General features: G+C 40.8%; 1 protein-coding gene across 1 annotated transcript in view; it reads right to left on the bottom strand.

Annotated features, from left to right (window-relative positions):
• TPPP (tubulin polymerization promoting protein) overlaps positions 1–27,716 on the bottom strand; it is an 80,833-nt gene that overhangs the window by 26,387 nt on the left and 26,730 nt on the right. The window contains exon 2 of the mRNA XM_080379473.1: positions 26,555–26,872. Coding sequence (XP_080235599.1) covers positions 26,555–26,865 — 311 coding nt within the window. The 5' untranslated portion in view covers positions 26,866–26,872. The remainder of the gene's footprint in view (positions 1–26,554; positions 26,873–27,716) is intronic.

Genomic DNA, 27,716 nt, shown 5'->3' with positions numbered 1-27,716 from the left:
TTGTATCCTCAGTTTATTTCAGCTATTTTTAATGCCCTGTTCACATTCAGGAAGCCCCTTCCTGACACCAGCTTTTCAGAGGTCATGAACTCAAAAAACCCATTAAAAACCCCCAAATGAACCAGTTTTTTCTATTAAGCAACTGCTACAAAGAATCAGCTTCTTTGTGTGTATTTGTAACTTGTTTTTAGAAGCTCATTATAAATATCTCGTTTCCATGGGAATAACAAAACAAATATATTAACTTTCATTTTCCAAGTATTACAAGTTCAAACAACTTGCCTACAAATAAGTATGCCAAGGGCAATCTCTCAGCTATTAACACTCCTCTCTCAAGTTTAGCACTCCAGAGAGTTAATAGAGACCTAGAAAGAAGATAACCCACTGTACATTAATAAAGAAAAGGAAAAAAAAGAAAAAAATTAAAAAATTAAAAAAATATGATGAATGGAATAGAAAGAATGTGTGACAACAATACAATCAGACACTGGAAATGCTAATTAAAGCTATCTGACCAGAAAATGAGACAAAATGGAAAACAAAAAACAACAGAGGGAAAGTAGGGCAGAAAAAAGGCTGTTGTAATAACAGATGTCATAAAGTTGGCCACCTCGATGAAAAGAACAAAATATATACGAGGGACATTAATAATAAAAATTTTTAAAGCCCTGCGCTTTACTATGACACATATGACACATATGACACTATGACACATTTACTATGTTTAGGAAGGATACAATTCTATTTTAAGCTCTGCTTCTTACAACAAACAGAATTACTCTGATGCATCACCCTTCTGTGGAGGAAACAGCGTATTCATTGCCCACTCATGAAAGCTGCTTGCACCTATGCCTACCTTTGGGAACAGACTGAACATACTCAGAAGATTTTTAGGAAGCTTCCCATCACTTCCCTTTCCTTGATGGGTCTCTCCACAAATAACCCCTGCAATAAGGGGAGATTCTGAACTGAAGTTTGAATTCCTCAGTTTGCTGTTGGGAGCCCAAGTTCACATCTGTAACAGCATCAGTTCTGAGCCTGGGCATCAACATTGTGAACACAAAGTGTAAAAGATCAAACATCGGCCCAAAACAGACTGCAATAGCAAGTGATGTAGATTTCACTTGCACATACTGACACCAACAGTGTTCTGTGTTCACAAGATCAGAAACGATGCAGTGTAAAAACGTACTGTTCCAAATTAATAGTTCTACATTATTTGGACTTGAGTATTACTTGGATTAATAGCTGTCTACAATTTTAGCTAAAAAGAAAAGCTATACAAATACACTCCATGTACCCAATACACAAAATCCTTGACCAATATTAGAAATCTTTACCTCTACAGCACTATTACAGTTCACTGTTAACACAGAAAAGTCTCCGTTTAATAGTTTCCTCTCTTAATCTCTGAGCTACCAAAAGTCAGCCCATACTCCTATCCCAAGAGGTCACTTTTCCTTTCAATTTTTGTAGATTGAAGAGGGGAAAGAAGATGTAAAAATACTTGGAGAAGCCTCTGTGTTCTTGCTAGCATGCCAGAGAAGATTACAGCAGGATATACTAACCAGGACTGTTTTGCCATGGAAGCTGCCATCTACCCACAAAGGTCTAACTAAGGTGTACAGAAAGTCTGACAATGGTTTGCAGGCAGCGTAACTAGAGCTGGGAGCCCAACAAATATTTGTGCAAACTCTTGTACAAGGAACTTTGTAAAGTTTATTTAGTCTAAATTCACCACGGACTTGGGGAGTGTCAGCCAACAGAGTAGTCAAGTAAAACTCAGCAGCACCAACTCTTGGAAAACAGAACAAACAGGGGTTTGGGTACTCCCTGTACTTATCGCCTTCCCAAGGCAGCCCCTGTCATTCAAAAGACAGAATACGAAGGACTGTGCTGGCAACAGAATGCCCGAGTGGCTTACTTGTCACAGTTCCTCACAGTTCCTGACTTATTACTGGCACAGTAAGTTTAATGAGGCAATTTCCAATTTGCTGCTACTGGTCCCACATCCATGTAGGTAACTGCTAACCAAGTAATAAGAAACACTCCTGAATTATCAGCATTAATAATTTAAATTATTCTAATCAATTATATAAGCATGTCATGATAACATTGAGAACAGACCGTAAGTCAGACTTTTTACCCCAAACCCTAACAACAGACAAAGGCATATTTCCAGATGACATTCACACCAGACTTTGAACCTTAGCCGTTTCTACTTTATTTTAACAAACAAACAAAAAAAAGGAAATGGGAAGCATTTCTTTTAAAACACATTTTGTTGGGTTTTTTTTAAGAGAAATAATAGATGGATCTTTCTCAACTTGGAAAAAAAGTAAAAAATTTTGGGCAAGAACAAGCTGCCATACTAAAAACTTGTTACAGCTGAAACTCCCTGATTTTCGTACAAACAGATTTTTTTAATTTACCACTTTACAGCAGCAACTTTATGATTACTACTGTGGTATTTCCCAAAGCATTCACTCCTGTTCATTTAGTAGAATTGACATTTATTCTTTTCTTGCTACTTGTGATAACACACAAAGTCTTCTTGATGTAATCTATAAACATAATGTACATTTAATAACAATTTTTAGTGCTATTTGTACTGCACACAGTGACAGTAAAAAGGTACCACATACAAATTCCTTGAGGCAAAAAAGGTTTGTACTGGTCTCTGAAAACACATTGCTCATCAAACATGCATTCTTTTTCCAAGGATGTCTGCTGTAATGTTACCAGCACAAAGTCCAAGGCTAATCTGTTCAACCAAGAAGCAGATTATGCCCCAGGGGTGGTAGTTTATTCTTTTCCTTTTGTGGTTTACAATTTAGAATTTCTCCTTTCTTTGGGCCACGCAGCTCAGCATTTTTACTGGCCATCAGCCCCACAACTCACAGCCAAAAAAGAGCCCCAGCCTGAAACTAGGTTCCTAGGTAGGCTAACCAAGCTGCTGGAAACTTGAATAGAGTATTTAGCATATCCTGTAAAGATCTGTTTCTTGCTATCTATCTGTCAAGAATGAAACTGAAGAATTACATAGACAATCAAAAAACTTATAAACAAAAAAGATGAGTTTCTTCAATAAAACTGAAAACTGTATGACTAACCCAAAGCAGAGACGTGTCAAAATTTGACAAATATAGCTGGAGGGAGAAGGGGGAGGGTGGGAGGGGAAGGAAAGATGCTGTAATACAATTCTGTTAGGTTCTTTGTGCTGCATTATCTAATAGCTCTGAAGAAAGGTGGTTGTAAAAGGACCAATTAAGAAAACAAAACCTGAGGTATATCAACTCGCACCAGAAACTTCTGCCCAATTAATGGGTAGAACTGAGATACCAAAATTAGGCAGCTGGATGTTAATGCAAGCAGGAGTAAACTGGCAAATTGTTAGGAAAGAAGATATCCTTCCAAAAGATATCCTCAGAAAACTGATGCTAGGAAGAAGCTACAACAGAGATCTTCGTGGTCGTGGTCACTTCTGGAACGCAGGCACCTTTGAGTGCATAGCTATTTACTATTTACTAAAGTGGATTCCCTTGGGGGAAAGACTAGGACTGACAAAGACAACACCCTGATGACCTTCACAATTACTCTATAATTTCTAGCATCTTGGCCAAGTCAGACATAAGGAGTTGGACTGAATAGTTTCATATACTCCATGATCACAAGGCAGCATCATTATCGGTTTTCTCATCATTCCAGGAGACCAAAGGAAAAGAGAGGCACAATGCAAAATGCAGTGCAAAATGCTTTCTCCATACCACAGCAACTGTCATGACTTGCAGAAGCCTCTCTGGAGCCAGGAGTGGGCAGCAAAGGCAGAGCACACATCATGTACTCATGAACTGAATCTGAAGTGCCAGTTTCCCTCCAGATGCTTTTTGTCTCATTACTGAGCAAGGGTAGAGGAGAATGTGCCTAGTTCGTTCTATGTATCTGAAACTGTGACAGCTTGTGAACTGCCATGCTTTGAAGATCCGAAGCAAGAGGACTTCAGCAGCTCACTAAACCAGCAGTTGGTATCTATCACAGACTTTAATTTAACCTAAATGTTTCAGGGTTTTATCATGAAAATTCTCCTCTCCTGTACTTGAAGTTAATGTTTTTCTCCTCTTGGCTTTATTTTGGTAGTATTTCCTTCCATTGCTTCACTCACAATGGAAATTTGTTTCCATTAAAATAAAATCTAAAGTTTAAAAAAAGCCAAAACAACAAACAAGAAGGGCAAACCCAAAAGCTATAAGCCTATAAGACAAAATACTATTGGGAAGGGAATGAAGAAGGGGACTGGAGAAAAAAATGAATTGGCAAAAACACGTAGTAGGTGAGAGCTCCCAAAGGAAAGCAAATCCCAGAATGAGTTAAGAGATTAACAGGACTTAAGCACAATGAGGAAAAGAAAAAGTCCAAGCAGAAAGTAGGTCTGACAAATATATAGGGTTTAGAGAAAGAGATGAAATTAGCTTAAAAAGAGTAGCAGAATCTACTTCTTTGGGGTTTGTTTGGGTTGGTTTTTTTCTGTTTAAGAGAACAAAAATAATGTTGTATCTGGGTATTTAAGAATAAAGATCCACGTAACAGCTATTGATAACAAGCTGCAAAGGAAGTACTTGGAAAACACTGCGAAGCCTGGAGAAGGCCTATTCCCCAACTTGCGCCACAGGAGCTTGCAAGCGCATTTCTCATGACGGGCATGTACCTGAGTTTGAGAAGAGTTAGAAACGTACTACCAATTAGTCTGGGAGGACTTCAACTTTTCCTTGTTAACTGGTATCATAAAAAGAAGACAGATGTTCTGGCTGTCAGTGCCCTGGACTCTACCCAAATAATGTAATAACTGTACACAGATAAATTATAGTGATTTTATCATATACATTGCTTTTATCCTTAGAATGTTATCTACTTCTGTGAAAGAACCCAATAAATGACAGGCAACTCACAGAGCATGTTGTTCAGTAATGTAGAAATCTATCTTTTGGGTGCACGAAGGACTGGCACTATTTGTCAGCACAACTCAGGTGCAAGTGAAAGGACATGGCAGGAGTAAGTGACAAAAGCAGGGAAGTTAGCCAAAGTAAAGAAAATTGTAAGAAATGAATAGCCAAAAAAATGAGAGGCTGCAGACAGATCTCAGACCCAAATGGTAGGGGACAAGCTAGTGCTGAAGCAGAAAGACAATGCCTCAGCATCAGAGTTTTGCAGATATGCTGGCCCCTTCTCCAGAGTGCTCAATTTATTTGCCGTTCTCTTTGGTTCTTTTCCCTTAAGTAAGTATATGCACTAGGCTGGGCACACGTGCAGAATCATAGAGCAAGGGAGTGGAAACTGTTAACTGCAGTCTAACAATCTAATACAGTTCACAGCTGCCAGGGATACTGCTGAGCACATCCAAAACACAAAAATCCAAGAGGATGATGTTGTAGTGCTCATTAAGTCAGCCTCATACCAATAAATGAAAGCAGTTAAGGAAGCTCAAGATTTACTAATAGTTCTCAATAGCTAATCGTTTAATCTGTCAGTCTTCCCCAGGCTGTGACAAGCTTACTATACAAGTTAGTAGTAAGAAGCTACTTTCTTATAATAATACTTAGCATTTTATCTTCGAGGGATGAAGAAGCTGATACAACCATTACAGTTTCAAAAGCTCTTTCTGCTGCTGAAGTACAGAGGCTTATGGCAAATACATTACAGCTGACAGGACAGGGCAAAGAACCAGCATCACCTGTACTTTCTCCGTCAGCTAAAGCAGTGCACATAAACTCATTGCTTGATAACCCAGGGAAAGAAAAGAAGGAAACACAGGTAAAGCATCCTTCTTGTCAGCTCATATGCGATTGCTGGTGAGCATGTCATTCATGTCCCAGAAAAAAAACCCAACCACCAAAACAAAACAAATCATCAGCTAGGTTTGTTTTGATTCACTCTCTCCAGCAATGTGAAAATATTTGGTTAAAAAGGAGACCAGTCTACATACAATGAAACAATGTCCAACACAAACACTGCTGAAAGGAAGCTAGAATACTGTCACAAGTCGTGACCACAGGCAGGCCAGCAGTGCATGGCTAAACATCCTCTAAGCGAAAGCGAATGCATTTTATCTCAAGCAGTTCACCCAGAGAAACTATACAAAATAGTTTGTAAGTATGAAAAGCAGATTCGCAAGGACAGTTTTCAGATTATCAGCCATTTTTCAGGACTTCAGTTACACTATTAGCCTGAATTTGTATAAATACATAACCCCAGAGATAGAAGAGATGTAACCCAGTGAACTTTCATGTTAGCACCCAGTCCCCTCAGGCTCTGGAAAGCCAACAGCCTGCCTTTACTGCTTTCTCTCCAGATGCAGTATCTGTGTTCTGACTGTGTGGACATTCAGGGAAGCCAAGTTACCTCTTTTGATGAGACCAGTTAACCAAGTATTTTCACATAGAGGAAAGAAAAATGAAATTTCTGCAGCAGAAATCAAACAGTTACATAAGACAGTGCTGCTTTCATTAATGAGACTCAGAAAAGCTCAGTATCTCACTGAGGGCTAGATATTGTATGATTATATGATGCAACAACTTAGTTCAGACAAAATTCAAACACAAGAGGTCAAAGAACAATGGCATTATTAAATAGGATTTGACACAGTAAGATCTTAACTCATTAAGTCTCAAGATATTAGAGCTCAAATTATGCTTTCATTAAGAACAGAATTGGACCTTGAAAGTAAACCATTGCACAAGGAACAGAATAATAAATTCATCAAACTCATTATTATGCAAGAACAATGAGAATCCAAGCGTCTTTCTAGCAACTTATCATCCAAAAGGTTTTCTTCTCTGTTTTCCTTAAAATTACACTTTAAAAAACCACAAACCGCTTCTATGTGCTGCTAACTTTCCTAGAATTTCTTTCTTGTTTTCCTCCTGGGATTTTGTGATGTTTCAGCAAAAAGCCTAGCTCCACATATTAATAAAGGCTTTTTAATTCCCAGGAAGGACCTTTATAGCTACCAAAATGGCCATTTCACCTATGTTGGAGCGATCCACATCAATGGAGCATGAAAAGAACAATGCAAGATGGTGGCAAGGCAAATGGTGTGTATTGTGGGGACCCATTTTTAAGTCACTATGAAGCTCAAGCAAAACTACAAGTGCTATTTGAACATTTTATTGCTGGAGGGAAACATGTCTGGAACACGCTGTTCCAGGGAGGCCTCCAAAAAAACTCCCATCCTAATTCCAAAGATATACTGTTCAGTATAAAGAAAAAAAATAAAAGTCTTGTCACTGACTTAAGACAAGAAAAATTAAAGGGATGGGAAAAGCAACCTTTAATTCACACAGAGCATATTCACTCTATTATTCAGGCACTGTAGCTGTTTGTTAAGGACCACACTGCCAAGACACAGCAAGTTTATTCATATTTTGTGCCAAGAAAGCACTAGCTGACAGCTGAGGTATCCAGTAATATTTCCAGTAAATATTTCCAAGTTACAAACTGGTTGGGAATTGGTTTGGTGGGAGTTTTTTTGAGAGAGAAAAGTATAGTACCATTTAACACTACACAAAACAAGTGTCTTTGGATAGCTATTTCTAAAACAACTTAAACATCAAGTGACATGGCTTGATGTATTTGGGGACTGTGACAGTAGCTCATTGCTTCCAAAAATGCTACTACGGAAGCCAGAGCATCAGTCTCATCTAATGCAAATTGGGACTTTCCTTTAGAATTTAGTAACACAGAATTGAAAACCAGCACATTTTTATCAGACTGACCCAATAACAAAATACCATTTTCAGATGGTTTTACAACAGCAACATTTCAATTTTTTTTAAAGGATTTAACAGGGTTGGGATTTTTCCCATGTGAAATCACATAAGCATGAAAGTAATTTCAATGATAGTGAACTTTCCTGAGAGGTCAGATATATGCAAGTAAGTTACAAAGTGTGTGTATGTGGAAGGGGTTGTTTTAGTGATCCTGAAGACAGGGTGAAAACATGGACGTATGTATATCTGCTAACATTTTCTGCTGGCAACATGAGAAGGTGGCAGCATTAAAAATAGACAGCTGGCGTTAACTGGGAGCGCAAGCTCAGTCTATGGGAATCACTGAACACAGACGGAGATAGAAAGGTGTGAAATCAAGAATGACACACCAAGGGAAAGAAGAAAAACTAACTACAATGGCAGTCCATATCCAGGGACTATTCATGCAGAGAAACCCACAAGACATCTGTTTGTCATAACCAATGGCCAAGGACCAAATCACAGCCTTCAAGAAAGGAGACTCCACACTGCAGGTATGCATGCAGCAGAAATATCACAATTTCTCTTTCAATCAAAACAAGACGTATAACCTAAATAATAAAGAAACTTCACATCCCCCCCCCCCCCCCCAAAAAAAAAAAAAATTGCCTCCCTGCATGAAAGGGAAAGCTGGACATGGAAAAGCTCTGAATATGCAGATGGTCTCCAACCTTCCCATTCTATCTGTGTTCCTTGTATGGGAGACTTAAATCTGTGTTAAAACTCCAACATTCATGACAATGTCCGGCTCCCCATATCCCTCTTACCTTCATGTCTTCTGAAACAACAGTTAAGAGAATTAACATTGCCGATGCAATTGTTTGCATTGTCAGCAGTCATTCCCATTTTACAAAACAAAAAGCATGACAGAAAACCAGGCGGATTGTGGCCACAACAGTCTCTGAAACAGTTTACAATGGGAGTATGAGAATATTTGAAGAGGTATCAACCCGAAGAAACCATACTATTTAAAAGAGGAAAACAGGAAACCTGTAGTTGTTTGATGTGCAAATTATTCCTCCTAATCTTTGCCCACAAGTGAAAAAAGGATACACAGAGTAAAAAAAGACTGCACATATTTGAGATGTATACAACTGACATTTCAACACTTTAAATCATATTCTTGCTTTGGGTACAGAGTTGTTCAATCAGCTACAAACTTGCTAAAATATCAAGTTACTTCAACCAGGAACAAAGCTAATTAGTTCACTCAAAACCTGAATGCACACAAAAAATTCTGGAAAAAAAGTATTTTCCTTTCATTTGGAAAAAAATTTGGGGAAAAGAAACAACCAGGAGATGGGAAACAAAGCAGGAAATCTAGGAGTCCAAGCTAATTCTTACTTTCTATTTTTCTATGTAGGCAAGCTGAACTTAAACAAGTATTGTAAGAATTAGTTTTAAAATGTCCAGTCTTGCATTTTTTAAATCTTCTTCACATGACAAAACAAAATAAAAACCAAAAGGTACTCCAGACATCAAATCCAAGTTTTCAGAAATATCTCTAAATTTGCTCTTATTCTTATTTGGAAGACATTATGATTTCTAGTTCAGATTATATACAAGTCACCTAGAACACTATGCACATAAATGAAGGCTTTTAATCCACAAAGAGTTTTAATTGGTGTCATAGCTTAACCCCGGCCACTCGCTCACTCCCCCCTCACCCACAGGGACGAGGAGGAGAGTTGGAAAGGCATGTAAAACTCCGGGGTTGAGGTAAGAAAAATTTTATAATTGAAATATAATAAAAATGAAAGAATAATAACAATGATGACAATAACAGTTATAATGAAAAGGGGGAGGAAAAGACTAAAATCCAGAGGGAAAAGAAGAAGGGAGCACGTGGTGCACAATGCAACTTGCTCATCACCCAGATGCCCAGCCAGTCCCAGAGAATGATCCACCTGCCCCGGCCAACCCCCCAGGTAGATATACCAAGCATGACATCCCATGGTACGGAATACCTCTTTGGCTGGTTCAGGTCAGCTGGCCTGGCTGTGTTCCCTCCCAGTTCCTTGTGCCCCTCCAGCCTTTTTGCTAGCAAGGCCTGAGAAACTGGAAGCCAATGCATAAAGCCAAAACACAGGACCACACTAGCTCCTAGGAAGATAATTAACTCCACCCTAGCTGAAACCAGGACAATTGGTGAACACAGTATCTTTGAAAACTACATATGCAAAATTGTAACCTGCTCAGAAATCACGTTGCAAATTAATTCTCTAAGGTGGGGTGCTCAAGAGAATGTCAGAAGAGATTCTCTGTCAAGAGCACAGTTTTGCTCAGTTCCCTTTTTGCAATAGCTTCGGTATGTCCTGACCACAGTGAATAAATAGGGGAACACGGAACACTGAATTCTTCACATGACACGTAATAAAATGCTTTAGAGTTAACCTGAAACTGAAGCATAGTTAAAAAGGAGCCCAACAAAAACAAACATGCCAACATTTTTCAGAGAGCTGATGCTGTAAAGATGACAAGAAACTAACAAACCCAGCAAACCAAACCCAAGAATATCCATAAACCAAAGCTGCTTCCATTTAGACCGAAGAATAAGTGTAAGACAATTGTCATGGCAACAGGATCCTTATTTAAGCACAGTGCTTTAGTTTTTTGTCTGGATCCAAGGAAGCTAATTTGGCTTTGAGTGGTCTGATTTCATACATGTCCTACATTCTCAGAAAAAGCTCTGTTGCAACATTACCATAAAGCAACGATGCACATTACAGAAGTCACTTCTCTCTGCTCACTCAAGCGTCAACGTAATTTCCAGAAAAATCTTACTGTTTCTTTGCAGAACAGGCACTGAAATAACCTCCATGAGAATGTACAGAGTGATGAGCAGTTTCTGACTATTGGGAAGTCCAAGACTTTTCATGTAGAAGCTGAAAAGGCTCACGTTCTGCTAACACTTGTATCTGGTCTCAAAACACTATTGCTCCTGTGTTCCACAGAGATATCCATAAAAATACTTGCTTTTCTGTTATCTATGCCTTCTGGTCAAGTACCAGTTCTGAACCGTTTCACTGGTTGTTAATTCCTCCAGTAACAAATTTCTCTTTCCTACAGAAAGAGAATTGGGGCTCAGGTAGTCAAAACAGATGGGAAGTCTTCAGGTTAAATTACACGGCAGCAAAAGCTGTGTAACACTTGCATATAAGAGATGTGGCACCTCATTTACTCTACAGATCCACAAGTCTAAAGACAATTTTGTATGTATGCTACTGCCAATGCAGAGAACATTCTGTACTAAATCCCTCTGCTATGCCCCTGTCATTTTTCCTTTGCACAGCTTACAGAAAAAATAGCTAATGCATCTGCCTACTTATTTGTTTTGTATATCTCAAGAGCCATCTCTGTGCACTTTCCCTCCCAACACGAAGTTGCAGTAATTGACAAGGCAACCATCAATCTGAATGAAGATTCCCCTACTAATTATAACAAGGAGTATCTGCAGGAAGCACAATATACCTCGCAAGCGTTAAGTGCAGGCCCTTGAGCTCTGGGACCTAAATAATTCCATGTAGGCAAAGCACAGGTTGAAGATAAAAAACAGAGGGTTTACAAACCACAGAGTTCTATCCATTTCCTGATAAAAATCCTAAGATAACTCTACCAGAGAAAGTCTGCCAAACAAGTAGCTACACCCAGGTTCAGAAAAAAGTAATTTTGATTCTAAGGCAGTCCTCCTTGGGGTGAGAGAGATCAATCCTCTCTCCGTGTCCAAAGAGGGAAACATATTTTACTAATGGCAGTCTCAGTTGTACCACAGAATCTGCAGAACAGCCCATGCCAAAAATGTGCTGGCATTCTGTGAAAGCTATAAACAGTGACCAAATTCTCTGTGGGAATCTCTCCCCTCCCCTGGATTAAAGGTTTGTTTATCACTTTACAGTGCTGACTCATGTGCATCTGAAACCAACCCAAAAGAAATGCAGAAAATTATGACAGTTAACATCAATACAGATATTCTCACATTTATATCGTACTTCTCTCAAGTCAAAGCCCTAGCTGTATTTAAAAGATCCACAGGTTTCAATAAACGGAGATTTACCCACATAGTTGTCTACCTTGCAGACATCACCATCATGAACCAAGTTGACAAGGAACAACTCGGAAGCCTCCAAGATGCTGGAATGAATCGTGAAAGCAGAGAACAAGTGTACATTCTTCTGGAAATTGGTGACTTATTTAGATCAACAGCTACTGAAGGAAGGTGTTGATACTGATTACAGATGATGCAAAACCCAGAGGAGCAGCTGGTACCCCAGAGGCTGTGCTGCCACTCAGCCAGACCAACCACGGCCAGTGTCGGGTCCTGCCCCTGGGCAGGGCCAGCCCCACGCACCAGCATGGGCTGGGCTCGCCTGCTGGGGGGCAGCTCTGCGGGGAAGGGCCTGGGAGGGCTGGGGGGCAGCACGTTGCCCCTGGGCCAGCAGCGTGACCTGGTGGCCAAGGGGCCAGTGGGATCCTGGGGGGCGTGAGGAGGAGCATGGCCAGCAGGTCGAGGGAGGGGATGCTGCCCCTCTGCTCTGCCCTGGTGAGGCACATCTGGAGTGCTGGGTCCAGTGCTGGGCACCCCAGTTCAGGAGGCAGGGAGCTACTGGGGAGGGTCCAGCTGAGGCTGTGAAGATGACGAGGGGCTGGAGCATCTTCCTGAGGGGGAAGGGCTGAGGGAGCTGGGGCTGTTCAGCCTGGAGAAGAGGAGGCTGAGAGGGGATCCCATCAATGCCTACAAATACCTGAGGGGCAGGTGTCAGGAGGACAGGGATGGGCTCATTCCAGTGGTGTCCAGCAACAGGACAAGGGGCAATGAGCACCAACTATGACACAAGAAGTTCCACCGGAACGTGAGGAAGAACTTCTTTCCCTTGAGGGTGCCAGAGCACTGAACAGGCTGCCAGAAAGGCTGTGGAGGCTCCTTCTCAGGAGACATTCAAACTTGCCTGGATGCAGCTCTGTGCAGCCCTAGCAGGGGCTGGACTGGGTGGTCTCCAGAGGTCCCTTCCCACCCTGACTAGTCTATGTACCAAGCCAGGGCTGGAAAGATTCCAACAGTTTTGAAGATGCCTGACATAACCTCAGTGACTGAGGTAAGGAAGCAGCTAGTTACTGAACTATTAAGGGAAATTTCTGTCAAATTTAGCCTCTCTCACATCTGCTGCAAAGTCTATCAGGGCACAGGACCACCCTGCATGCCAGGGTGAAAGCAAAGCTGTCCTCAGATGATTCCAGTTGAACAACGTTGCTGTGATCAGATGCCACCGAATAGTTAATAGCATTTAATAAACTCAAAACACCTTAGAAACTTTTCCTTCCAAGAACACACACACACACACACACTCACTCCCAACGTAACAAGCCATACCAAACATCAGAAGCCTTCTTGAAGGGGAATACCAACTCCCTCTCGATGCATCTCTTTCTCATTCTCTGAGAGGTAACAACTCTCCAGGTTCTGAATACAAACTTCTAAATATGTGCTGTCCTGACCTCTTAATTTTTGCTTTCTACAAAGGGCACTTTCTGTTTCATTTCCAAACAGGAATTATTACATTCTTACATTAGCAGTACCTAGCAGCTTAGTTAGTTACGTTCAGAAAATAAGGTTTCACATCTTATTTCCTGAATTACTATGTCAGTTCTAAAGCTTCCATTTTCTCCAAAGCCAATGATTTTACCAGCTGAAGCAAGAAAGTCAAGTATTCCTCCAAACGGTTATTTGCTGACAATACAGTATTTTGGTGCAAGAAGGATACTCAGTATAGTATATACACAACATTTAGTATAGGAAGGTAAGGGTTTTAAATTGTGGCCTGTTAATGGTGCAATTATATCAGAATCCTGTGCTCTTATTCCAGTGCAGCGTCAGAAGACTATCTTACCTACCAGATTCTTATATACCCATTTATTTGCAACATAAAATCTTCTGAATGAGAACCACTAATGAATTTCCATGGGAGCTAATTCGACACCTGGTCTTTCACACTCCACTAGCACTGCCTGTAGGGTACACTGCTTTATAGACTATAAGGATATACCTGACTTGCAAAACTGCAAAATGACCACTGCAGGAACACAAGATGACGTAAAATCAACAGATTAAGACAATGCCATGTACATACACACTGTTAAGCTCTATGTGCTGCACACACAACATATCCATTATACAGGTATACATATGTATACAGGTGTATATATACAAGTATACATATATATATATATAAAGGTATACAGCTACCTTTCAGTATCTTCTCCTACTGTTTTCTTATATGTGAAACCTAGCTCTCAACTTACAAAGCACTGTAAATAAAAAACTTAAGACCCTATAAATGCCAAATTACGCCATTTTTCTTCCTCTGTCTATTCATAGACTCTTTTAAGAACAGCAACTCATCTGCTCATTTAATTTGCCAAAAAAAACAAACCAAAAAAAACCCCAGGACACCAAAAAAACCCACTTAAAATCTTCTCCCTAGACACCCTCTTGTAGAGCTGTAAACACCAATCAACGTACACTGCTTGCAAACCTGCAACACCTTACATTGACACCATGCTAGATGAGCATAGTATGACACATGCTATTCACCCACAGGAGCACACTGATCTCCACTTGGATTACAAGTGCCCCAGACACCTGTTTCCATACAGCATCCACCACAGGAAGAAAATATAAATAGCTTAAATTTGGAAGAAAGGTTACTACCTGCTTCAAATTGAGACACAGGAAGACCAAGCATAAGGACTATCAAAAGAGAGTTCACTACATTCCCCTAGTGCCACAAACTAGCTTGGCATGCAGCAGTAGCAGCTGCTGTACACAGGGAAGTAACTGGACAGAATGGTAAACAGTGCAGTCACCATTTTTTCATCTATCCCATACCACAGAGCCCTGTTCTTGCAGAAGGGAAGACACAACACCTTTTTGTGAAATACAGACTGCACATGATGATGAGTAAGAGCTGCCTGCCCTCTCCTCTGTGATCCTCTTCAGTAGCCTCTTGTATTCCTCCCACGCTGCTCTGGGTTGGATAAACTCTCCATCTTCAGCACTGTCAGTTCCATTCAGCAGCTTAACAAACACCACCTCACAGCAATGAGTAACAAACACCTCAAATATCCTGAAGCAGACAAATCCAGGGTTAATTGCTACTGCACAGGGAATTATATTGACTATTCTGGAGAACTTGTGTAACTGAGTGAGATTCCAAACAGTAAGCCCAGGCCTATCTTGTTTTCTCATACTTACTTTTCGGTTGTGGTGTAATGAACTGCTATCACATTACAGCATCACTGTATACCTACTGTTAGCTGAAAGAAAAACATCCTTATACACACTTTTATCATGATATAAAAGCTATCAGCTGCGTATTTACACAGCATAAAAAAATCACAGCCTCTGACAGCACAACTACTGCTCCTCTCATTGGCTCACTTGCATTTTTAAACACTATCTGCAACTGAAGGGCATAAAGACCCAAGACATCTGGGCAATGAAGCAAGTGCTGTCATGTGTCATGAGAGTCACAGCCTGGTGCCAAGGACCACCACTGTTCTGCAGCTGCTGGTGCCCATGATCACAAATGACACTAAGTGGTACAATGCTCAGCTGTACCAGCAGAGACAAGGAGATGAACAGGTCTACAGCACTAAGTCCTTCTCACCAGATGATGCTGCCTTATCCTTTTCTTTGGAGTACTGTATTACTATGTCTGCTGAAGGAGCACTCCAGAAAGCTTTTCACTTTCCTAACCATCCCATGACGCCTGTGCCACAACCACGAAAATAGAATAACAGCGTAAGACTAAAAGATCCCCCAGACTTTCAGGACTCTTCCTTCCAGGACAAGGCTAAGGCAAAGAAGAAGGAAGACAATTCAGTGCTGCTAACGTCATGTTCACCATTTTCAGTTAGCACTCATTACCATCCTTTTTATGAAGCACGCAGTTGAAAATGCCGAGCTAACGCCAAGAAAGCTGGGGCATCCACCTGGCACAATGCAACAGGCTGGACAACCAGATCAGCGCAGCACCAGGCAGCTGCAGGGCTTCCACTTCTGCAGCCAGCACAGCCCGTGTGAGCTCTCGTCAGCCGTGCGCCGCGGGGCTTCGCACAGAGCCTGGCACCATCCCTGAAAGGATCTCCCAAACCAGTTACTGGGGCTAAATGCAGCAAGAAAAGCTACTGGGCTGTAGGAGTACCACACCTTCAAAACAGACATGAAGTGCAATGGTTTCTGCCATGAACTTGTCTCCACTGAAACACCTTGCCTGAAGAGATTTTCCACTGCTTGCCATCACTGACAAAGGTTCAGATTTGATTTAAAGCTGTTCCACAGCTTAAGCAGAAACTTACTGGCTTGACGCAAAACACTGCAGTAAGGTTTTCTGGGGTGTTCTGCCCGATCTACGACTGTCCAGATAGTACAGAAACATTCCCTTCCTGCCCTAGGTACTGTGTCTTTTTAGTAGGTGGTGGATCACATGAAGTATGGGAGGCCAACATCACCTAGCAAAATGGCAGACTGCGAGCACTGCTGCCCCCACACACCTTTTTTTAACAATCCTTTTTCTCAACTGACGTGCTGAATGAAATCAACGATATTAACACTCTGATGGGAGAGCTGCAAAACTTGGAGCTGGCTACTGTGGAAGCAATGCTGCTCCTCAGAACAGCCAGGAACTTGGGAGCAGCACTTCCGTGCAGGAAGGCAGCAGCGTGCTGGCAGCGCTTGCACTGCCAAAAAACGCTGGTGATGGGCAGGGGGCAAGGCGCTAACATTGCTCCTCACCAGGACGGTACGCGCTTTAGCCACAGTCTTCCCGGCTACACTGTCAACTGTGATCACCCTTGCTCAGCTCCTCACTGAAACTGGCTGGCTTTCTGTATTTGCTCCTTCAACCATAAAACTTTAGTACCCAATAGCATTTCTTCCTAGAAAAGGTTGCCATAGAGATCTGGTTATGTAATTAAAATGTTCTGGGAGCCTTCAGAATCAGCACCACCGTCAGCAATCTGAGCAAGTCTTTTAAAATTATTGATTTGCTGGTAACATCCAGAACCTTTGTAAAGAATGAGACCCTCAAACTCACGAGGAAAAAAGAAATTCTCAAAGCCTAAGTTTTTCCTTTTCTGGGGATTATACCAGGACTCCATACCAAAAGGGTTTAAAAATAAATTAAAAAAAAAAAAATAAAAATCATGGGAACACATGCATATGCATTAAAAAAAAACCTGCAAAAAGCCAGGAACAGGTGTCAATCTCCAAAGAAAAATCCGGATTTCATTCATGTTTCTCCAGTTTAGTGTGCACACAGACACACAAAAGAAAGCGATAAGCCACTCCAATAAAGCCAGAAAGTAGAAAGTAACACCCGTTTTAATCAATCAGGGCAATGACTTTCAAAGGACTGGTTTCCAGTAACACCACTCAGGTGTTTCAACATTGCAAGTCCTGGCTCTACATGTAGCGCCTAAAACTCCTCACCGATGAGCATCTGGCTACAGCCCTCTTAACCTTCTAGATAATGGGAAAAATTGCAAGAGCTGGTGTCTCCCAAGCCAACCCATTGTTTGCTTTGTTGGGTTTTTTTCAAAACAAACCAACCAACCAACCAACCCCCCACAGCTGAAGGAAAATAAAAAACTGCATCAAATGCAGCATGCTCCCCTTTACCAGCATCACATCCCAATTCTTTTAGTAGCTTTATAGACATAGGTAGATTAAATATAGCTTAATTACAACATTTACGGTATATTAATCTTTTCTACGAGATGGATGATTTCCAGCTAATGTCTTTATTTTCACAGTCAAACAACATACATACACGCATCTGCTTTAGATGTGCTGTTAGTGCCTACGGGGGGGGTGTGCGTAACTTGGAAATGGCTGACCTCTTGGGTACCAGATTTAAAGTCAGAGTCCACATCATGGCTAATCTATTGCATGCTGATTATTAAGGATTTGACCTGATCTGTAGAGGGTCCAGGTGACTGAAAAGAACAGGTAACTGCAATTTTACGTAGTAAGAAAGAGATCCTAAATGTTAACAATTCTGTCTAACAACAAGCTACGCTGATTACTCAAATCTTTCTACAATAATAAAGCTCATAATTAGAACTACAAACCTGTGGCGAGTTCCCATGCTACCAAGGATCCTTAAAAGAACCTGCCCGCCCCCATAGCATCAGGTGGTGCTGGGTCACGCTATTGCCCATTTTTCCCCTTGTGTGTGGGCACTAAGCCCAGGCTCAGCTGACTCTGATGGGTCTCGTTGACCCCCACAAGTGCCCAGAGTACTCAGACTGGAGACCTGCAGGTGGAACACGTTTGTGACTGCTCCTTACTGCCAGAAGTCAGGAGCTTCCAGCCTTCTCCATCCTGACAGTCTCTCTCCACTTGGTCTCCAGCTGCTGCTCCTTCCTCCCTTTGTGTAGCTTGGGTTTTCCACAAATACCACATCAGTCTCCTCCTCACCCTTCCCCTCAGCCTGGGACCTCGGGGCCTTGGCCATAGCACATCTCCCACAGGAGAGGCCACCCCTGCCCCGACCCCAGGGACAGGCAGGAGCCCTCTGCAGCACAGGGCCTGGACAGAGGGCTCCAGCCCTGGGGCCCAGGACTCCATGTGCTAACGGCACTCCTGTGGAGTACCACTGCATCCCAGCGGGTGCCCGTGTGCTGGGGACCACGTCCTGCAGCATGCAGAGACCACCGCTGTCCAGCCTTCAGGCAGACCCACATAGTGCCAAGTGGAACTCCTGAGCCTCTCTGCGCTCCCGCTGCAACCACTGCCACATCTCAGCTGCTGCGCTCTCGGGGCTGCACTCTGGCTTCCTTGCTTTCCCCTGATGGGTCCCTTCTGGTGAGAATACAGTCCCGCCTGCATTGCCAGCACCCTGAGCACCCACACCTAGCTTTGAAAGTGCTGTCGCTGCTGCACTGCCCTGCCACCCACACCACCCTCGGAGCAAATTCAACTGTGCTGGGCCCTGAGCAACCTCACCCAGCTTTGCAGCTGGCTCTCCCCCCGAGCAGCAGGTTGAACGAGACCATCCCAGGTCCCTTCCATCGAAATTACATTTCTATGTCAGGGACACAGTGGATATACACTGAGCTTCAACTGGTTTCACTTTGAGAGCCAGCAATGACCAAAGCAAGTATCTGCTCCACAGAAGGTGTGGAAATGCATTTGACAGCTACAGCACACTGCTTTTGCTGCAGGAAAAGAATGAACCTCAGTCTTGCTCAATGGATAGGAAGCAATAAAGATCATTATGCAGCCATTATCCCTTGCAACTTGCTGTCTCCTCCCTATGCCAAGCCTGCCTGATCCCTGACATCTTAATCGTCTTCTACTTCAAACCATGGAAACTGAGAAACTACACTGATGTTTAAGAATATGGAAAATATTCACTTGCTAATCAGTAGAACTAACACAGATTTCACATAGATGCAATTTATAAATGAAAACCAGGTGCAATATGATCACAGTAGGCTGATTTCCAAAATAAAGAGGGTGGGGGTGGCGTGAGGGGTTGGACAGGACAGGAAAAGACCTCTAAATACCCACAAGACAAGATCTCATACCAGATCCCTACTACTCGAAACCAGTAGAAGTAGTCCTTGTAGTCCACAAGCAACATATGCCACAAAGTGTAGCAAATACCACGCAAGCTGCTATATAGTGCTGTGTATATCATGCAGCATTCCCTATCAGCCAGGAAATGAATCACCCACCACTGTATCTATAGGTTTTCATGTGATGTCTACTCACACAAAAAGGTGTATTTAAAATCATAATCAGCATACATCTTTAGAGGTACAGAACTTACCATCTCACATGCAAAAAGCAAGCCTGCGTAACAAGGCAGTGAATCTAAATCTATCTTCTCATAAGTGATCACTGGTTTACTTTTAGAATTTATGCCTCTTGGCAGAAGTGGGAGAAGTGTTATTTTGTTTTTTTAAATAAAAAGCATTTCAAGGATAAAGTGCAAAAGGCAACATTACATTTAGCTTCTTGGTCAAGAATGAAAAATATCTCTTAATTTCAATTAAAATAAAGTACAGATGATGCGGCAAATAACACGTTCTGTGGTAACTTTACCTACATTTCTACCTATAACCACACTATTTCCCAATTATCCTGGGAGAGATTTATCAGCACAGATTATGCTCTGCATACCATTCTATATCCACTTAAAATTTACTTCCTCATGCAGACATTTTAAAAGTACAGAAGTCAACTGTTATGCCTACTTCATGCATAAAGTAGCATTACACAAATCAAATTCTGTGTCACTAGAAAAATAATCTCCCTGGTAGGGAAGTAAAACACCACTTACAACTAACATGTGCTTCATTTATATACAAAGACCACTTCATATCTATTTACGTATTTTAAAAAAATTAAGAGAAGCCTCAGTAAAACCTCTGCTAGACATAAACGACATCAGAGAATCTCATGGAGAGCGAGTTGTTTTGAATGAGAGTCACAGTACTGGTGTCGAAGTACTACTCCTTTCAAATACATGAAGAAAGCAAGAAGCATCATAATGTTTTGATACAAAGAAAAGACAATAATTATATTCTAGGTGACAAATAGGGAAGGCATGCACTCATTCTTGCCAAGTGTTATCTTGCTAGCTGCTTGGAGCAAGCATCCTTTTTAATTCTTCCACAGTCTTGCAGCAATGGTGAATTACTGTTGAATTAAGACCCAGCTGGTCTCCAGTGGAAGTGCTCCTGCAGAGACCTGATGGATCCACACTGTGGGAATTAGGCTAAATAGCTGACTGTGCAAGATATACTAAGGACAGAGTATGGGTGGAACTGCGCAGAAGTCAGGGCACAATAAAGTGTGTTGTGAAGATTCTCCATGGGAACAAAACCTTCCTTTCTCAAAAAGATGGAGGAGAGTTTTCTGCCCTTTAGAACACACGGCTTCCTCAGCAACAAGAAAACATGTCAAAGCAACATAAGAAGCTATTAATGGAATTTGAGAGGACAATTATGCTTTCACTTGATCTTTCACCAAAAATATTTTAGAGGGCAGGGAGTAAGGTATATTTAAAAAGCTTCTGTAGATTAACTAGTCTTCAGTTAACAATCCAGTATAGAACCACAAAAATTTGTTTAAAATTTAACACATAGTAACATGAAAACAAACAAATGTTTCCATGGAGACAACTACCTAAATAAATGCTCACAATGGATCCAAGGTGTGACGTCACCCAGGCCTGCCTGCAACCATAGCAACATGCCAGTGTAAACAGAAATATTTTTATTTTTCTGTCTAATAATGTCATAGAATTAGAAGTTTTATGGCAGTGCTTAAACCATATTCTTGCAGTGCTGAGTGGTAACACTTCTAAAATAAGAGCAGAGGCATTTCTATCAAGGCTATTACTATTACCATATTAACTACATACAACAAGTGGAGTATGTGTATGGCATAGCTAACATATCACATTTCCCAGAGCAGTTGTTGACCCCAATAAACAAAGAAATTTAAGTTCCTAAGGCAACATGCCAGAACGCTGGTCAGAGATCAGTAACATCTATTCTTCTTGGGTATTCTGCTTTCCTTAATACAAAACCCCTGAAGTTCTTAGACTTCTGTGTCTCACTGTCTTGCTGGATTAAAAAGAATGCAGCCACATGTTGCTTTTCATACCAAACACACAACATTTCTATGCCCTTCTCCTGTATCACCAATGAGCTTGCTTTCTCCGAGGCAACAAGATTCACTAAACCCATATTTGCACTCTGCAAGCACAATATGAGACACACAGCCTACCAACTCCTGCAACTCTGGAAGAGTAACATAAAAGAAATTGTCATTAATGAGGAAAATTTCCAAGAAGGCAGGCAATTGTTTCAGCTATTAAAAAGACACACACGAAAATCTCATTCTTCATGAAATCCATCCATTTTCAAATGCTATTGCTATGTCTGCAAATCGTAGGTCTCTAAATTCAGTAGACCCAGATTGCATTACCACTCTTAATTTACAAAATATAAAAGAAAGATATCTATATAAAGTTCAGATAGTATGTGAAAAATTAATCCTTGGAACAATCAAATATTACTAAGCTGTTTATATGAAAATGTGGTATTTTAGCAGAAGCCTGAGCTACAGGGAAACTGAAGTTGTTATCATTACAAAAGTGGTGAAATACTGTTCTTGGTCCTGTCATGAAAATGTCACAGTCATTCATAAAAACTTTCCTTCTCATAGAACATGACTGTGACTTTGTCTTCAAGTATGGAAGAGAATTTAGGGACCAGTTGAAAAAAATTGCTTCCTACAAAGTATTTTCAGGCTTTTTTTAAAAAACAATTTTATCAGCAGGTTTTTCAGAGAAAGAGTTGCTTCATTCTTGCCATTTAAAAAGAGAAAGCTATCCTGATACCAATCAGCAAAAGAGATTTTTACATTACCTTAAGCAAGGAGCTAGCTTTGAAATAAAAATTTACCCTGCAACCATAGTTACTGTTGTATGCACTCCAATGAACATATGAAGAAGAGTCCAACATCACAAGTTTTGACTGTGAAACTACAAAATACAGCAGGGAAAGTCTACTACATAATTGCATTTACAGTTGTGTACACTTCTATTGGTTTTGCTGCTTTTTTCATAGATTTAATCCCATAAGATACTGCAAAACTTTGTAATTCCCTCTTCACGTCTTGCTTTTACAGCTGCAACATGCACAAAAAGATGATACTGCATGAGATATCTTTATTGTATGTTTTTATAACCAAAAAAATTAAAAAATACTTTTCTGCTTATTACAGAAATGGCAGTCTATCCCAACTATATTAATGCAATCCAAATATTTGGCAAAAGTGTAAGTGGTTTTCCTCTGATCTGTAGTGGTGCAAATTATAAATATGCATACGTGTGACTACTCTCACAAGTGGACTTTGGCTTTTCATTTCAAGTAATTCCATTGCAAGATTCAATGCTGCTTAATTTCTTGGATTTTCTGAGCTGAAAATATGAAGTTCTTACAATAGAAAAGAAAAAAAAAAAGAAGAAAAAGACATCTATTAAATCATTTCTTAACACAGCTTACATTTCAATCTACCAAACTGGAAGGATTTGCAAGAGCCTTAAGAACCTACAAACAAAAATACTTGTTGGGGAGAAGGGGGAGATCACTCAATTTTTATCTTTTCTTACCAAAGAATGCAATTCTAGCAGTTCTTCTTTCATGCCTGCTACTGTGCATTTTCTGCATTAGACCATTCATTCTTCTTGTCCTGAAGTACATACAAATGCACTTATATGAAAGCCTTCAATGGACTTTTTGTGCAAGATAAATAGACAAATTATACTTCAGTCTGTCCTGACATCCTCGTGCAGAAGGACAACAGCATTCTACACTTACTGTCTTATTTGTAACAAAGGTTCATCAGAATTTCCTCAGCTTTTATAACATAACCTTATACGAACTAATCTCTGGAAGACTGACACAGTTCCAGCTTTGAAGAAGTTATCATGGACTATTCAAAACTTTCAGAAGTTTTGTTCACCTGGTTTGGCAGAGGTGGGGACGGGGGTGTTGAATCTACAAAAATGTTCATTACTTCTCAGGATAGAACAGATAAAATCTCTCCTGCAGTAGAGAAAGTCACCAATCCAAGAAAATAAAACACTATCTTTCAGTAGCTCTTAGGTAAACATATCTGTTACTAACTTCCCTTTTACTTTACCCTGACTGTCAGCAATGCTGTGTTCCTACCTATTTTGCAAGTAACTATCGCAGAACAATAAATGAAGGCTGGGAAATTTAGCAAGATGACAAACATGGGCTTTATACACAGACGTAGTAATTCATAATCCAAAGAACAATTCTATTAGATTAATTATTTTCTAACATTCGGACAACATGTGCCATTGTCATAAACTGTAGGTAGAGCTGGCTAGAAAGCAAAACTTGCTAAACACAGTGGCTTCCCAGTAACAGACCCAAGAGAAAACCCAAGTCCTACTGCAATGCTAGATAGCAACTGTAGCTGGATCTGACAGATGTCTCTTCTTACCTTTGGCCAGCTCCCTGGCCAGACTACAATGGCCAAGACCCACCAGCCCCACCTCACTGAACCACTGTGGCTGTCCCAGAGTCCATCTCGAGAGATGCCGACGGCTGAAGAACCTAAAGCCAAAGTACAGAGTCTTCTGACACACATAAGCATAACCCCTATTATGCTTATGGGTGTATTAGGCATGGAAGCAGCACTCTTGTGCATTCTGGGGAGTTAAGAGTTTCAACAAATGGGGAAAAACTTGGGTTGTCAAAAAACCTTTGTGCTCTGCTGGGAGGAAGTTGCCTGCAAAATGGAAATGAGCAAAAGTTTATTTTGCAAGTATGCCTGTTTTGAAGCATCATCAAATCTATCATTATCCTTTAGCTTAGGGTTAAATGTGAGGCAAAAGAGAAAGCAAGGAAAAGCAGTTGTATGAACATGCTTGAGAAACCCTGTATACTCAGCCTATGCATAAACCTCCTAGGTTACAGCATATTACTAACACTTGAGTAACTACAGCCATTAAAATCTTCCTTTTAAGACTTAAAATACTAGATGTGAAATAAATGTGATTGAGACTAAAAGGAATTGTTGATACATGCTCTCAAGAACAAAAATGTAAAAAAAACCCAACATGTCAGGAAACATGGAAGTATACCTACCGAAAACATGCACAAGAAAACCAGACCTTCCTAATAAAGACAGCAAGTCTCAGCGACTGTAAGTTTCCCCACTTGCCTTTTAAGCAGTATTAATTTAAAAACATAATAATTTAAAAAGATAAGAATGGATAAAACATGTTATATGTACACGCAGAGGTGAGGAATAAGCAAGTAATTAATAAACAATTAAGATAAAGATGCTTTTGCATTTAAAGCAGTTCTCTTCTGAACTATTAAATACCAGATAAAGAGAGGAAAAGATGGCACGTTCTTTCAAGAGAAATGGCAACGCTTCACAGTGGTCATGGGAGAAAGGTCTGAGAAACTGCTGAACAGGCACAGAGACGGAACCTCGGGGCTGAGGAGGGGCTGCTGAGCAGCTGCGAGGGGACACCTCCCCTTCCCCTGGGGCCACGGGTACCCACCTCTCACAGCTCCTCCGGAGAAGAGGACAGGACTCCTCCTGCCCCTCAGACACCAGAACCGACACTCCCTTGTACCTGCCCATGCTGCATAGCTGCTTATGCCGTACCACTGCGCTGGCCTACCACTAACTTGCCCAGATACCAACATGAGAAAGCAGCGCTAAGATTTTTTCTCAGATGACAGATACAGAGAAATTTTTAAGTCAATGAAAGCCGAAGAAAAATTGAAAATAAATGCCAGCATTGCCTATCATAGATCAAAAAAGCAACAAACAACCCTACCGCCTAAACATCCATTTCAAATGACTCGTTCACTGACAGCATACCTGACTCTGGCAACACAGCTTCCAAAACGTACAAGTAGGGACTCAAAGAGAAAGTTATTTTATTTTTATTTGTTATTATTTTTAAATATATGTATTAATATTATTATTACAAGATCAAGTGGGCTGGAGCACGCATATAGAGTGTTTTAAATTGCCTAGTAAAATCCCCAAGGAGAAAAGTAACAAAGAAAGAAAGAAATAAAATACATAATGTCATCTGAACTGCGCATGTTACACTGGACAGCCTTTGGAGATCAAGGGCCTTTTCTCCTCTGCCTTTCTATGCTTTGATGCACTCTTGAAGAGTCAGTGCTTGTAGCCAGTTTTCCAAACTACCCTTGTCAGCAGCTAGGTTTGCTTGTCCTCCCCAGCATTATAGCAGAGCAGTTGAAAGCACAAGCCAAACAGATGTTCCTACAAGCTGCAAGTACAATTAAGGGACCTTCCTTAAAGCTTGTCTGACTCCTGGTTGTGTTGAGGGACATTTTAAACAGTTACTGTGGTATCGAACAGCGAACAGCGGTGGGGTGGGGAGGACAGGGCTATCAGATCAGATACTGTGGCAGGTGAGAACGATCCAGTTCAACCCATCAAGCAAGAACAAAAACAATTATTTGGGGCTTCATACAGAATATGCTGGAACAGCTGAATGCCTTTCCTTGGATTTGATGACTTTCTGGATCACGCTTGCCTAGGTTTTCAATCTGGGGAGAAAGTTCAACTAAAGCTCCAGTCTGCTCACAAGAACAAACTAGGTCCACTGAGATAATCCTAACCAATTAATCACAGCCATCAATCTCCATCACAAATTCGCCATCAGTATGGCATGGCCCTACAACACTTTAAACATGAGTAGGTGGTGTGCTGGACACCAGGACTATTAGAATAATGGCTTTTAGTACATGTCCCAGCTTAGCCTCATTCTTCTGAGGCTAAGTTTTGGCAAGATGTGAAACTACATCCTGACTTCATCCAGATATCCTTCAGGAAACATTCACATTATTTACTGCGGTAAAAAAAAATTACTTTTCATGAAATAGCCCGCATTTTTCCCAATCACGTCATACCTCTTCATACAGCGTAACACCTGTGACACTGAAGTCCATTTAAGACAGCATGACAGAAGCTGAAAGCTGTATTTTCAGACAAAGCAACACAATTTCATAAAAGAACACAAGAGACCAATTGTGACAAATACAAACAGTGCCTTGCAACATCTGTAAGCAACAGAAGGTAAGTTTAGATGATATCTACAGAACATGTTGGGGAAACAGGGAAATGATGGCAGAAAGGAACTTACTTGATTTTACTGAAGACAATGTCAACATCTGTGATTGTCACGTTTTTCCCATCTATCACATGACAGTCCTTACATAGCTTTGACCAGTTCTTCCCATGCATTTCTTTTCCTGTGGCTCTTGTATCACCATGGATGGCAAATTTTCTAAAGGCCTCTTCCAGAGCACTTATTTCTCCTGCCATAGCCCCCTCATGGGAGCTGTTTGAATCACAGGATAATCGTTTTGCTGCTCGGTCCTTTGCTGGGTCCGAAGGAGACTTTGGAGGAGTCTTATTCGCAGGTTTGGTCATCTTTCCTTTACTGTCAGCCATTTTTGTGCTGCAAAGAAGAGGGTAAACTCAGTACATTAATTTGCACTAGGTTCACTTTCTGTTAAGCTACAGGCTACATTCATGTCACAACTTATGAAGAGTAAGTGGTTTATGCAGCTAGCAAGAACTCAGTGCCCTCTACCATCAAACAGTCTACACATAGAACTATGGAATTCTGTCCATCTAGAAAAAAATTCTAGCATATTTAAAAAAAAAAAAAAAAAAAAAAAGGACAGGGAAAGAACATTCCAAAACGGGGCACAAACCTAATTTCACCATTATCAGCCAACAAGAGAAGAGAGCATCTAGGTATTTGTGGGGGTGTGTGATTTTTTTTTTTCAATGGCAATCACCACGGTCACTTTACTGATCTGAATATAAGTATTCCCTTTACATTGTAGGCATTACTACCTACTTTTATTTCTGATGGAAAAATAAGCAGCACTTCATTTTCTAGACTGTGGGGTTTAAATATTTTTTTTATTCATTGACAAATTAAGTATTTTTAAAGTGCAGCAAAAAATATTAATGTTATAACCCTTGTGTTATATAATGTAAGGGCTAGTAAGTAAGGAAGCCTCAGAAATGCTTAGACAAGTCTCTCTTGTTAACAAAACCATTTCTCAAGTTTATGCCCAAAGAACTGTAGCTGTGGAATTAATTGGGAATCAATACATTCATGATGCAGGAGCACTGAGAAGGGATGTCATTACTGCAGAGAACAACTTTCAGATTACCATGTTCACGTAGGACAGGTTTTCCTCTTAAAAGAAACCATAAACTGAGAAACAGAACACCAAGTTATTTTCAGGTGTCTTCATAAAGAAAAAAAACCCTAACATGCCAGAAGC

The sequence above is a fragment of the Falco punctatus genome (assembly GCF_963210335.1).
Source record: "Falco punctatus genome assembly, chromosome: 3".
NCBI classification, from domain to species: domain Eukaryota; kingdom Metazoa; phylum Chordata; class Aves; order Falconiformes; family Falconidae; genus Falco; species Falco punctatus.
The sequence above is the reverse complement of the archived record's forward strand: the minus strand, read 5'-3'. Positions and strand labels throughout refer to the sequence as shown.